This window comes from Rhineura floridana, chromosome 6 (assembly GCF_030035675.1).
Source record: "Rhineura floridana isolate rRhiFlo1 chromosome 6, rRhiFlo1.hap2, whole genome shotgun sequence".
Classification (NCBI taxonomy): Eukaryota; Metazoa; Chordata; class Lepidosauria; order Squamata; family Rhineuridae; genus Rhineura; species Rhineura floridana.
Window position 1 is genome coordinate 100,106,680 of NC_084485.1, and position 14,728 is coordinate 100,121,407.

The following is a 14,728-nucleotide window of genomic DNA, read 5'->3' on the forward strand; positions in this document are numbered from 1 at the left end:
TTTCCCAGTCTCATACCCCAACTCCTGGCTGGCCTTCATGGCCTCCAACTCACGGCTGGCCCTCATGGCCTACAATCTTCACCCCGTTTAGTCATGGCAATAACGGCTGTGGTCAGAATGTACAGAAGTACACTTGGTCACGCCAGTCTTAGTCAAAGGGGCAGGCAGTGAGGGGTCCACACTAGTTAGTCTAGGATCAGTGAGCTGCACTCCATCATCATAGTGCGCGCATATGCCTTATGCATTTGTAGTGGCAGAACATTACCTACGGAATGCTATAATTCTCGCATGGAGTGCTTCAGAACCTTCCATGAGGGGGCAGTCAGGAGACAAGTGGGCTCCTAAGCAGTGGGGCACTATCTGTCTGAGTGGATGTTCATAGGTATGGCAGCTTGTGGGAGGCATGTTAGCACCTGAGGTTTCAGCTTATAGTATGAAGGATCCGGCCCTGGTGTTCACATTTCTGTAACAAGATTGACTCTTGCCCAGGGCTGAAAGCTGCACAGGGGCAAGCTTGAACCATCCCAGATGAGATCCTGGATTGGGACCATGAAGTGTTTCCTTTCGGCCCTCTTGATGTTAGGGGTCTTTTAATGGGGTTATTATGCTATGATGGGGCTTGAACACCCATACTACGAATTCAGGGTTATGGCTGCCTTATGCACCGACCTGGCCGTGTGGTTCCCTTTCCTGCGGTTGCAAGCCTGGATTCGGGAAGGGGTTTTAACTATGAATGTTACCTTTCATTAACTCTTTTCTGGGGTTGGAAGGCGACTTTTGGACAGAAGAGCTCATGGCCTGGGGTCGGGTCTCATAACTCTCTTATAATTAGGAACACTAGAATTCATGGCCCTTGCTTGTCCCGTTGTTCTGGGAGAAGTTTATGCAGGGAGTCAGAGAAGGCCATAAGCCTATCTATTGCCCTAGCATGATCACCAGCTATCAGAATGCAGAATAGGGCAGCAGGGGCAGTGTGAAGGGGGGCTAATCCTGTGAGCTGCGCGCTGGAATTCCCTTGGATTCAATGGGTTACATTGCCCCCAGCATGCTCGCCAGCTTCCAGAAACAGGTATTCACCTGCTGATATTCTTGATAGACGGCACGGCATGAGAAGGGGCGTGGCAGTGGGAACACTTAGAGGTAAGCTTTCTTAGCCAGGCTGGCGGTTTTTCCCTATCCCCATCGAACCTTCTCGCTGGACATTTTATGGGTGTAGTGGACCAGTGGGAAACGGTCTGTTCCTTCAGTGAAGACCCAAGCTATTCCAGGCAGTGGCTCATACACTGTTTTGAGGCTTCCAGGAGAAAAGATGTGGTGGCTGGCTCTACGTGAGACCTCTCTCAACATGCCCTCCGGTTTTGATGTTTCCAGGGAGGGGGGGTTATGCTTGCTCAACGTGGAAGGTCTAGAACGGACCAGAGGTGTACCTCTGCCGAAGGATATTTATTCACCCAGGCTAATCTGGACCCCCTAGCTATAGGCCATATATGCCTGTCTGGGTCAACAATACCAGTTTTGGCGTTAACAAAACAAGCATTGCAGGGGCTGGGGTATGACCCCTTCCAGTCTGGAACCTATGCAATTAAAATGGGAGCTGCTTCTATGGCAGCAGGTTTTTGGTTTCCTCCTGGCACTGGTACAGGACGTGGGACTTTGGGCCTCTGATGCATATAATGGCTATATTCCCCCCTTTTAGAGGGCAGGGGGATGCGGCAGCCTCACAGACGAGCATTGTAGGGGCTGGGGTACGACACCTTACAGTTGGAACCTATTCATCTCGAATTGGGGCTGCTTTTACGGCAGCAGGTTTTAGTTTCCCACAGGCACTGGTACAGGGCGTGGGACTTTGGTCCTCTGATGCGTACAAGGGCTATATTCCCCACTTGTAGAGGGCAAGGGAATGTAGCGGCCTCACAATCTTCATTGTTTTGACAGGTTGCTGGACAGGGATGGAGCAGATGCACATCATAATATGCGGCCACAGCATGGTCTTCCGGGCACCCTGGAGGGCAGCGAATTCGAGCATGGGCTCGCAGTTGGGCCTCAGTAGAGGGGCTGTTGTGCAGTGGCTGGACCGGCAAGGAATGCATGGGGAGTGGCTCCTACCCGCTCTGTTCCAGCAAGGTGTGGTGCAGATATTTCTGCAGGCAATGGTCATCCACCTCGGTGGTAATGACCGCGGTGTGAAGCAGGGCAAGGCCCTCAGCGTACACGCATGTAAGGACATGCAAGTGATAAGGCAGCGTTGGCCTTTGGTGCGTCTGATGTGGTCAGACATGGCGCGGCATATGGGATCCAGCTGGAATTGATCATGCATGGAAGAAGGTCAACCGGCAAATTCGGTGGGCTCTTCTTGGGCAGGGGGGGTTGGCCATTCCGCACCCCCGCATTCAGCACTGGAAGGGTGAACTGTACAGGGACGATGGCGTTCACCTGTCTCATGCAGGTAACGACTTATTTGGGGCGACCTGCAGGGATGTGTCTGCGAGAGATGTTTCTCGGCAGTGGGGTAAAGGGGGACTAAATAGAGATTTGTCCCCCTTTTGTGGCGGGAAGGTGCGGGAAGGGAAATAGGTAAGGACAGCTAGGTGGCCCCCTTAGGCACCTTTGGAGGTGATTGGCTGTTCCAGAGGCCTGTCTCTCAGGTCTTTTCGGCTCGAGGGCAGGATATGGGCTGCTTCTGGGGCCAACTTATCCTCATCTACCCAGGGGTTATACGGCCCTGGGTGGGGATGATGTGGGAAGGCCCCCCTACTCACCTGCAGGGTGTGGCTGGGGTAAAGGGTAAGCAGATGGGCTTGCCCTTGCCCCAGCAGGGGCTGGTCGCCCGAGAGCTGTATGGCAAGCTACTTGCTTATAGACAGTTCCTGCACCTAGGTTTCCCTCTGCAGGTCACTTTAAATTGGATTTTGTTCTATAATTTAAATAAAGTGGCCCTTGTTCAACCCAAGCTGACATCTCTGTGTTTTATTTCACCCCTCAACTGCAATCTATTATGCAGTCAGTGCCATTATTCCACAATTGTTTTTGGAGCTTTTTTTTAGGGTTGCAAAGTGTTGCTGTACTTCACATATTCACAGAAAAAGAAGCAAAAGAAAATAATTTACTATAGGAAACTTCACTAAAATTTCAAAGTAAATCAAACATTTAAAGTGATTATCTGAACTATATCAACTGTTTTAATATTGTTGCTTCCTCCCTGCTGAAAGAAGATCAGCACAGCACATGTCTCGTTTCTTTTCTTTGGGCTGATTGTGAGTGTTGCCACCACTCACCATATGCTCAGAGGCACATGTTACCAAGTTCTTCCGAGCCACACAGGAAGTGGATTGGACTGTGAAAGACCAACCCAAATTGTATTTGCATTTTTGCAAATTTGTAGGGCAGTACAATATCTCAGAGAGGAGGTCAGGTCTCCTGCTCCTCTGGTGCATACACTATAGATGCCCAATTTCCCTGCTTTTTAAAGTTCAATAGATATATTTTTTGGCTATAGGTAAGTTCTTAAACCGCAAGGTTTTTTGCCTATTAGTAAATTTCTCTGCTTTTTAATCCAGGAGGTAAGAAATGGGATCCTGTGCAAGTTTACGAATGGATTGATCATTTGGATGCTTATTAGTTCAGTGGGATTTACTCCCCTGCAATCATGCTTAGGATAGGTGAAACTGAGCACAGGATGGGGAGGGGAGGAGAGAGAGGGGAGCAGGCAGGATGGGGAGGAGGAGGGCAGGTTTGATCACTTGCATGTTTATTGAGTTTAGTGGGATTTACTCCCATGCAGTCAGGCTTAGGACAGGTAAAACTGACCTTGGGCAGGAATGCCTGGAGTGGGCAGGGGAGGAGGAAGAAAGGCGAAGGCAGATCTGATCATTTGCATGCATATTGAGTTCAGTGGGATTTACTCCTATGCAATCATGGCTAGGATAAGTAAAACTGACCATAGGGGAGGAGGAGGGGGAGGGAAGGAGGAAGGGGGGAGGGGGAAGGAGGAAGGGGGGAGGGGGAAGGAGGGGATTGGAAGGGGAGGGAGGAGGAGGGGAGGGCAGGTTTGATCATTTGCATGCTTATTGAGTTCAATGGGATTTACACCCATGCAATCATGCTTAGGATAGGTAAAACTAATCATGGGGAGGGAGAGGGGAGGAGGGGGAAGCAGGGAATTGGAAAGGGAGGGAGGAGGAGGTGGGAGGAGGAGATTGGAAAGGGAGGGAGGAGGGGTGGAGAGAAGGGGCAAGAGGGAGGGGATAGGAGGGAGGAGGAGGGGGAGGACCGGTTTGATCATTTGCATGCTTTTTCAGTTCAGTGGGATTTACTCCTGTGCAAACAGGATAGGTGAAACTGACCTGGGGGAGGGGCAGGGAGGGGAGGGGAGGGGGAAGGGAAGAGATTGGATGTGTGGGCACTGGGCAGGGGGGAAGCCCCTTTCCTTTCCAAAAGGAAAACATTGTGAACAGTATCATTATTTTTCAGCATTTCCCCCCACCTTTTTATTCTACAGCAGGCATATGTAGCCTCCCATCCAAATTTAAACCAAAGCTGTCCCTGGCCACATCCACACCAGACCTTTATTTCACTTTAGACAGTCATGGCTTCTCCCAAAGAATCCTGGAAAGTGTAGTTAGTGAAGGGTGCTGAGAGTTGCTAGGAGATGCGCTGTTCCCGTCGCAGAGCTTCAATCAGAGTGGCTGACTGTTAAACCACTCTGGCCGCTGGAGCTCTGTCAGGGGAATAGGAGTCTCCTCTCAGCATCCTTCACAAACTACACTTCCCAGGATTCTTTGGGGGAAGCCATGACTGTCTCAAGTGAAATAAAGGTCTGGTGTGGGTGTGGCCCCCTGATTAGCCAAGCCCAGCAGCTGTGAGTCTGCCTTTTAGAACACTGACAGTTGGTTCTTACTGAGCATTCCCGGCCATATCATTGACTTCAATGCTAAATTTCTTAAATTAATTAAAAATCAGCCAGGCATTTTTTTAACTTTTAAACTGCAGAAGATGAAGGTCAGAGTATGGGGCAAGGTCAGTAATAGAATTACAGGTACTCTGTGAACATGGCTGATTTTTAATTAATTTCAAGAAATTATGAGAACTCTGACAGAAGAAAGTCCAAAACGGGTCTGGGTTTTTCTCTCTCTCTTTTTACACTTTGAACTCTCAGTTCTCTCTGACTGTTTTGTGTATCACCATGAAAATTGAGAGGTTGTTAAGCAGGCGTTTCTGAGTTGAGGACTATAAGTTTTGTAAGGTTTTGTTTTGAAATGAGCTTATAGGAAGCATCAGAATGGCATGGGGGTATTTTCAATTTAACATTGCAGAATGCAAAAACCCCATGCTGACTAGCCCAAGAAAAACTTAACAAAGCAAAAAGTATGGCTTTAAAATGAGATTCAAGCAACCATTACTGTTGAATGAAATGTCAAAAGCATCTTATGTAATGTAAAGGAACATATTAAAGCTAAATTAGAGAAGACACAGAGTGAATTTCATTACAAGACATTGAGTGAAATGAACAAATAAAACTAGTAATGTAAATACTAATATCCAAAAATGCTGTTTTACATGTTTAGTATTTGAGCTGCAGTTTGCCACTTTTTCCATTCTTTTTAATGGAGAATAGCATATTTTCTCCATGGTGGCAAGATTTAGAAGCAGAAACTTCTTGGTTTGCTAATCTTTGTGCCCAACAATCGTATGTGCAAAAAGCTTAATGCGGGTAAGGCAACAGGTTCGGGAGCTTGATGAGTTAATCTACTTGTTTTCCCAGTCTAGCAGAGAGAGGACACCATGCATTTACTATATAAATGTTTACTTCAAAGTAAATCTTGAATAAGGGGGGGTACTCCTGGGCAAGATAATTTATTCTGTACTTCTTTTGAAAAGCTGAGCCGGTTATATGGGGCTTTCATTAGCCTTCTGTATAGGTACAAATGATGTCTTTAGCCACTTAGCTTTAACAAGGCTACAATACTGAGTGCTTCACAATTTACTCATCAATTAAAACTCCTTTCTAATTAGGAAAACTGATTTTCTCAAGAGTACAGAGTGCTCTGCTTGCTAATGTATACTTTTCCCCTTTCACGTTGTCTCATAGGTTGTAGCTGACACCAACATCAGTGCCATAGCCAGCCAGCTAGAGACCATGACAGCCAGCACTAATTTTAGCCCACCTGCAGAAAACCATCCTGAAGACCCAGAGTAAGTATGCATGTTGTATTGATACTTTGGGTATTCTAGAAGAAGCAAGCACTACTGCTCAAAGGAAGTTCTAAATGCTCTCAGTTAACAACATGGATATTTGGTTTCGTGATCAGTTCTAATAACTTCCACTGGGACTTTGCGCATGCATTATTATTTATCCCTTGCTTTCTATGTCTAAAAGGTTGTGGACTTTTAAGCTGTCAGACAATTTGAGTTTCTGACATTTTCATAATTCTGAAATGTTGACTCTCATGCTGTTGTCAAAAATTGTGTTTAATTATATCCAGCAGATTGTATGGTTGCTAATGAAATGGGTTGAATGGTTTAGTTGGAGTGATTTGCTAGTGATATGTTGAGATCAGATAGTATTGGAGGAGGTGTTCCTTGGTACTTCCCCAAGTTGTCTGAAATCATGGAGATGCATTAAAATGGATTGAAATAGATTGTAACTTATTGTACGTTGTGAACTTTTCCCACTTCAGTGGGATAAAAGATTTAGATTGTTATCTATACCCTCTAACTTGGGAATAACTGAATCCACTAGGGCTTACTTTTGAGTCCATGTGTATAGTATTGTTCTGTCGGTCTTCATGCATAAATCTAAATTGCCATACCAAGTCCAGATTGTTATTTTCCCTCTGGTCAGGAATAACAAACACACTGGAGCTTTCCTCATATACTGTCCAGCCCATTTGATAGTACTTAGGAGTCTTGTTCTTTTACCTACCAATATATGATACCTCTGGTGTTATGCACCTTACATTTGCTGCTTACCTGTGGCACCTTCTGATCTGAATAACCTCAGGATTGTATTTATCCAGTGATTCTGCATAAACATTGCACAATGGAGAAAAGGCTATTGAACGGGATCTCATTCATTTTCTAGACCTTGTGAATGGGGTGGAGAAGGGGGGAGTACATGGCATGATTTAATTTATCACATTTATATCCCGCCTTTTCTGCAAGGAGCTCAAGGTGCTGTACATGGTTCTCCCCCTCCTAATTTAATCCCCACAGCAACCCCGTGATATATATTAGGATGAGAGGCAGTGACTGACCCAAGGTCACCCTGTGAGCTTTGTGTGATGAAATATCAGAAGGGGGAGGGAGAGAAACTCAGTAGGATTTCCAGTGGCTGGTGGAGGGACACCTCAGTGCCCTACCTTAGTTATTTCCCTTGTTCATTACTGAAAGAAACAGAATAAATTATGCAAATAAGCAATTGTAGGCCAACTTTCTCAGTTTCCTACATTGTATGGGTTGCACAGTTCTCCTTTTCTTAGTACAGAGTTTGGATAAGTTTGGCAGACAGCTCTTTTTAGAAGTTGAACAGGGAGAATCCTGCTTCAGTGTCAGTGGATGAGATAATATTCTAGATACATCCCATCCCTATTGTTTTATGAACATGGGTCAGATACACTCTTGTTATTCAATAGCACCTGTAAAATGCTTGACTGTCCTCAACCTCTTTCCTGGTAGACAATGTAAATATTTCTGTTTTCAGCTGCTAATTTTGGATATAATTGCTAATAGCACAAAAAATGCGTGAATCTTCCAGCTAGAAGATTTTTTCTTTTTTCTTTCTCTTTTGATTGAATTGTGACAACCAATCCTGAGCTTACTCCACTGATATGTTGTCATGTTGACTGCTGCTGTCTGGCAGTGTTTTCACTTGAGATGAGTTATGACAACTGCAATTCCAGATGATCTGCCCTTAGACAAATTAAATGAGGCTTTCACCACTCTTCTTGAGAAAATTTCAAGATACATGTTCCATAAAGTCTCTCTTTGGTTTGGCTTTTAATCTTTTCTCCCTTTTGATTCATGAATGACAGTACTGGACACACATTGTTATAAAACCAGTCACCAAAGCTCAAATTCAAATTGCTCCATGCATCTGTTTAGTTAAATAATAGTTATGTGTTTCTTCATGGTGCTGGATTGTTAAATGATTCCCAGACTTCTTGTAGACATTCTCACCCAGAAATTGGTGTTTTATCCTCATCTCCACTGTTGGTTCCACTGCGAGTCAGAAGCACTTCTCAAAGGTTCAAAATCAGCTATGAGCGCCTGCCCATGCTGCTGTATTAGACACTGTGCCATTAGTGGTTGCCCTGGGATTATCTTGTGCCACCTCATTCCTGAGTACAGTAAATGAATACTGGGACTCTCTTCTCACATCTGACCTTCAGGAAACCCATCAATATAGTCATGCCTTGAGTCACAGCAGCTACTGTCATCTAGTAGCATCTCTTCTTAGATAGCGAGTTTATTTTTTTTTAATCAATTAAATTGTAGAATCACAGGGCCAAAAGAGCCGTGGACATCTTTCATACAACCACTTTCATTCCAGTTTGGATCTTCTGAGTAGTAACCCACCCCAATACCACGGAACAATTAGTCCTTGCCTGCTGTAAGTAGAGCAAAACTAAACATATTGTATTACACTAGAGGTTCCTTCTAGAAATAATTGTTCAGAAGAACAAATGCGTCAAGCAAATTAGATCACTTATATGCTCCTACTGTCCTAGTATTGCCAGGTTTTTGTATGCTTTCTTTATGGCAGGGTTCTCTTCTATTAACAGCTGTGGAAATCAATAGTTAAACATTTTCTAGATTTCAGTGACGGCAAAGTTCAATTTGCTGATTTCTGCCTCTTACACATCTGATAAAAGCATATAGAGCCCTACCCAGGAAAAAAAAGTTGTAACAACTCTATTATAGTCCCACACAAGACCAGAGTCAGAGGCAGGCATCATTGGGCACCTCATGAGGCCCATACCCACTATTCACCTTCTGAGCCTCTTTACTGTCACTCCATGTTTACCTGCCCTTTCTAAGCATACAAGCAGTGACAAGACTCAGGACATAGAGCAGTATCCTTCACGTGCCTTGCACTCTGGGTAGTTGGGTGGATTGGGCCCAGGGGTAGAGGGCAAGTGATTGGGCAATGTGGATGTCAGTTAGGAAGAGGGGTCCCACCAAGGGTATCTTTACTAAGGCCCTTCTAAAACCTAGGCCTACTTAACTAAGGACAGGGAGGCCCAATAACTCGTGAGTACAAGGTCCAAATTTCAAGCCTTGCCCTTTCCAGTATCAGTGCTGGGAAAGACTCTTCTGCCTGATACCTTGAAGAGCTTCTGCTAATTAGGTCTACATGGACCATTGATCTGATAATGTGGGGCAGATTTCAATTAGTTTGCCTTTCCACTTATTAAATAAGCACTGTTTTGAGTGGCATTTGCTGTGTTTTCCAGATCACCGCAGCCTAAGATTATTGTGTTGGAGAAAGGCTCAGATGGATTGGGATTTAGTATTGTAGGAGGCTATGGAAGTCCCCACGGAGACCTTCCTATTTATATCAAGACTATTTTTGCAAAGGTAATAAAAAAGAAAAGAAAAGGAACCTATGCATGTATCTTCACTGCTTCAAACTATATTTGTAACAACTAAATTCATTTTAATTTGATGAGGGAAAGGGTCTGTGTCTGAGTTTCCATATCTTGTGGTCCCCAGAAAACTGTAACTACACTTACATTTTTAAAAAGAGGTGTGCTGGCCAAATGAATGCCATCCTTAAATGACCAGCTTCTTTAGCATTGCAAATATATTGGTCCTTGAAGCTCTCATTTCTTGAATGAAGATAGGTCACTTTTCTAACTTGGAAGCTGAGATCCACAGCCCTTTTTAAAAAAACCAGTCTGAGGCCTAAATATTAATTGTGTGATACCATGTCTAGTTTTTTTTTTAATTTTAAATAGCAGCTATGGAGAGGAGCTGATCAGGATTGAGATTTTAGCACTCGGGGAGGGGAGGTTTAACCCCTAGTCCCAATGAAAATCCCTTCCCAAGGTACTGTTCTTCCCAAGAGGGAGGTTTCCTTTGGCACTCTAGCTACTATATTGATTTTTCTAAACCATGCATTTTAATTGCAGTCATTTATTTATCACTACTAGTTCACCTTGATATCTCTGAAAATAATCAGAGTTATTTTTTGTTTTGCTCCTACTTAAAGATTTGAAGAGGTGCACAAGTATTTGTTTTTTTTGTGTTTTGCTCTTTATTGATTTTGTCAACTTTCATCATTTTTGTTCATTACATTGTTTTCCATATGTGCATTTCCCCCCTCCCAATTGACCTCTTCTTGGCATTACTTATTTTTGTATCGAATTTTATGCACAGCCTGCTGTGTGTATCTTGTTTCCATCTTTTCTTGGATATGCAAAATCTGAAATGCGAGGCAGACATTTAAAAAGAGAAGTCTATACAGAAATTATAAGTGGAAAGGCATGTGGAATATTTGAGAGGGGGTTGGCTGGGAATAGACAAAAATGACCACAGTCTGTTTTTTGAAAAGTTGAAAGGAGAAAAAGATGGAGGAAGAGAGTGGGACACTGGCTGCAAACAAGTTTGTATTTCATATGTAAAAAAAAGATTCAGATTGGGGGTAGCATTCCACATATGAACACCCAAGGTGCTATGCTTGTGGAGGGCTCCTGTCATGAGCTACTGTATTTACTCAACAATTCACTCAACAATTGAAGCAAAGAGTACAAATCAGCAATCTCACCTGCTTAGCCAGCATTGTGTTACATATATACTTAATTTTGTGGGACAATTTTACATCATGATTTACCATTTTCAACAAACTGTGTGTTTGTGATTTGATCAATTTGTACCATTTTTATCATTATGGGATGATTTATTCCTGTCAAAGTTGTTACATGGGTTACCAATACATTTTTTTAAAAAAAGGGGTGCTTCTGCTAACAGTGGCCTGCCTAGAAATAGCTCAACAATGGAAGTCCTCCTCGTCCTTCACTAAAAGTGGGTGGCCAGTCACCATGTGGCAGAAAGCACTCTCCAAAAAGCTGCTTCAGCAGCCCAAGGTACTGAGTAGTGGTGACAGAAGGACTGTTTTGTGGATACCTGGCATCCATTTATGCAGTATGCAGGAACTAGTATGAGAAGGAAGAGGGCGCTGGAAATGCATATGGCCTTTTGGAGAGATCTCCTTCTGAACATTGCATGGCCCAGTGTAGCAACCTAGTCCCTTGACTAGGACTAGAGCAATTAATTTGCTTGTCTGTACCATTGATGGTGTATGAAAACAAGGTGTGTGCACTTGATTTGCTCTTGTTCTGTTTGGTTTTATGGAAAATAATAAAAACAGATTTTAAAAGGAAATGGCTGGAGGCTCCAAAGACACTCCTTACTTAGGGTGGTGTTTGTTCTAGGGCCAGCCCCTCCAGAAGAGCAATAGAGTAGAATCTGTCTTAACCTTTTCCTCAGCCTCCGCAAAGTGTTCACACTCACAAATGCTTCAAGAAGCATTAATAATTATAATGGAATACCACTTTTCAGAGTAGTTTCTGTATGTCTCTGTTTTCTTTCATTTTCAATTAAGCCCCATCAAATTGCTTGGCCTCTGATGTACCATTTCTGTTTTTTCAGGGAGCAGCTGCAGATGACGGCAGACTGAAGCGTGGTGACCAGATTCTAGCAGTTAATGGAGAGACTCTGGAAGGTGTGACTCATGAACAAGCTGTAGCTATACTGAAGCGCCAAAAAGGGACTGTAACACTAATGGTGTTGTCATGAGATTTTGCTTCAAAGGCAGTCTGGGCTGGCTGCAATTTATTTCTGAGCATCGCTAGAGCTGCTATAAAATAGTATGCAGTCCTGTGTGAGATGAAAACCCAACTCAAGCTAAAATTAGCACATTAACCATGTTGCCTGTGCAGTTTACACCTATTGTAAAGGTTATTTTGTCTAGTAATTGAAACTAATTGCAAAATCATTAAACGCACCTCCACCCATCCCTGGTCTCCTCTGAATGTGCTTTCTGGCTCCTGCTTTGCCCATAACTGTCATCTACCAGTAGGATGTATAATCGCTGAAACTAGAATTAGCATATACACAAGAAATAATTTAGCTTATCGTCGGGTCCCATCTGATGAAAAGAAATAAATGCTGAGTGGCTTTTCCTCTCATTCATGGTTTGTTTATGATAATTCTCTTTTCATCTACACCAGAAAACATTAAAATGTAATTCAATTACTATCGTTCTAATTGATGAAATATCAAATTCTCCTATGGAAATTAATTGTAAACTAAGTTCTAATGATGAAATGCCAGCCCTCCCTATCTAATCTCTCTGGGTAGATACATGTAAGTGGTGGCAATTACAACAAGTCAGTTTGTAGCCTCTCCTTAGTCTGTGTTTTAGCTTCTCCTTAGTTAGTTTAAAGGCAGGCTCCTGAAAAGTCTTCTGATAAATTGATAAGAACCTTCTGAAGGGGCTGTCTTGAGGGAGCTAGTTCAGTGATAGAAATGGTTTGTACAGTGTAAAGTTTAATTTTCTGAAGGAAGCACCTTAACTTGGCATAGGGCTAAGCATTATTATTAATAATAACAGTACTGAAAAGAAACCTGGAGGCTCAAGTTACTCATGATAAATTATGTGGTACAATGTTGTCATCAATAAACAAAGTGACAATTTTCTGTCTAAAGCCTGCAGTTTCTGTAGAATGTATATTTACTGTATGATACAATTAGAATGCAATAACATTCATTTTGGTTGTTTAGAATAAAGTATATGTGATAAATTGGTCAAAGGAGAGGAAGCAGTGATCAAAGAAAAAGTGATTTTGTATCGTTAAGAATATTGTCCTTGTTTTATGTGCTATGTTTGGATCTAGCTAATCACAAAGTGCATTAAGCTATTGGAATACATTTGTGGGTATTCCATGAATAGTGCCTGAAAGAGGATTTAAGAGATTTTAAAGGATTTCTACCCAGATGTCAATGTGCAGATTAATGTTAATTGTATTTACAAGAAATGAAAATGTAAGAAAATGCCCCAGGCAGAAAACTGAAGAACACTTTAAAGACAAGAGGCATTTTGTTTGATAAAATATGCTGAGGGTAACACTGCACACTCATATTAAACTTGAAAAAGCAGCTCATTTTAAACTTGTGACCAAAACCTAATGATCATTGTAGTTTAGTCCTGACCAAAAATTCATAATTTAGACTGTTGCAACCATTCTTTTAAATTTGATGCTAGCTGTTTTATGCACATGTTATAAAAGATGTAAAGAAGGTTGAAGTTACATGCTGATATATTTTGCATTTCCTGTGGCTCAAGTCAGAGAGCACATGATTGCTTCTTGTAGTTTGCAGTCACATGTAGTTTGTGTCACATATAGTACTGCAAAAACTGTACTGCAGGCTACAGATGAACTGGTGTTGATCCAGGGAAGTAAGTGCTATATGTAAAAAATAAAAAGGCACCATCTGCTAGGATGTTCTCCTGCACTGAGCCCCATTGAGATGAATGGGAACTGTATAAGGGCATGGTGGGGTTTGAACAGAAAAACTGCCCAATGGATTATCAAGCCTGCATTGTGCTTTTTTGTTTTTTAAGTTTATGGGCTTATGGTTTGTTTAATAATGCTGCTGATTTCTGTGAAGAGGTGGGAGGCAACAAAACATACTGTGCATTTATGTATGTCAGTAAAATAAAACGTTTTATGACTTCCAAAGATTCAAAATAAAATTCACTTGCAAAAGTATGGTGGAATACTGGAGTAGAGTTAATATTGTACCAATGCACAGAAACCTAACTTTATTTTAGAAGAGAACAGATACATCCCAGATGACATACCTATTACATTTGCCTTTAAAGGCAAGATAAGCTCCTGGAACATAATCTTGAAAAACAAGCATCATTTGGAAGCATGGGCAAAACATTATTGAATAATTATATAATAATCAATATTATTGTTAGAAACCTCAATGGTGAGATTGGAAGCAACAATATGTCATGACAGGGTAGCCAATGTGGTTCCCTCCAGATGGAGCTGGAATTCAGCTCCCATCAGCCTTAGCCAGCATGGCCAATGATCAGGGATGTTGGGGGTTGTAATTAGCAACATTTGGAGGGCACCATGTTGGCTTCCTGTGTTATGGCATCAAATTTGTATTGACACTAGGAAGCATTGGCAGTATTGATGAGGATCAAATAATTTATGCAGGATTAAAAGGACTGGACAATTAATTTCTCCCTATTCTGGCCCATTGTATAGAGGTGAGCAAAAGTGTGCCTGTCTTCTGCCAGCTTTTGATGTCCTTGTGTGTCTATGCAAAGTCATAATATCTAAAAACAGCTTTATGGGTGGGGAGAACAACCCAATGCAAATAAACCATAATTGGATTATTGACATCCAGAATTTATTTAGGGAATTGATCACATGATTTTGGCTTTTCCATACTGCATTTTTTATGTGTAGGTAGGTCATAGAGCACGAAAAGGGAATCTTACAACCCTCCAGATGGCTACAAGTTCCCATCCCTACATTAAACCATTACATCCCTGCATAGACAGGGCAAATGTTCCCTTTCATGTGATGGACCAGATTAGTGGAGAAGTATCACCAAGTCTGGTCCTATAGATTAGTAGAAGGAATCTGAAATATCATATGGTTGTGGATTAATCATCACTTGCTATATACTCAGGGGGATTGAGTTC

At 42.4% G+C, this 14,728-nt stretch overlaps 1 protein-coding gene across 8 annotated transcripts in view; it reads left to right on the forward strand.

Annotated features, from left to right (window-relative positions):
• The window catches only part of PATJ (PATJ crumbs cell polarity complex component), a 294,202-nt gene extending 280,435 nt beyond the window's left edge, over positions 1-13,767 (forward strand). For 7 of the 8 annotated variants that reach the window (XM_061633245.1, XM_061633242.1, XM_061633249.1 and 4 more), the window contains 3 exons: positions 6,089-6,192; positions 9,453-9,576; positions 11,650-13,767. In XM_061633245.1, coding sequence (XP_061489229.1) covers positions 6,089-6,192; positions 9,453-9,576; positions 11,650-11,796 — 375 coding nt within the window. In that variant the 3' untranslated portion in view covers positions 11,797-13,767. The remainder of the gene's footprint in view (positions 1-6,088; positions 6,193-9,452; positions 9,577-11,649) is intronic. The other variant, XM_061633250.1, reaches the window with a different exon arrangement.
• The last annotated feature ends 961 nt before the right edge of the window (positions 13,768-14,728 follow it).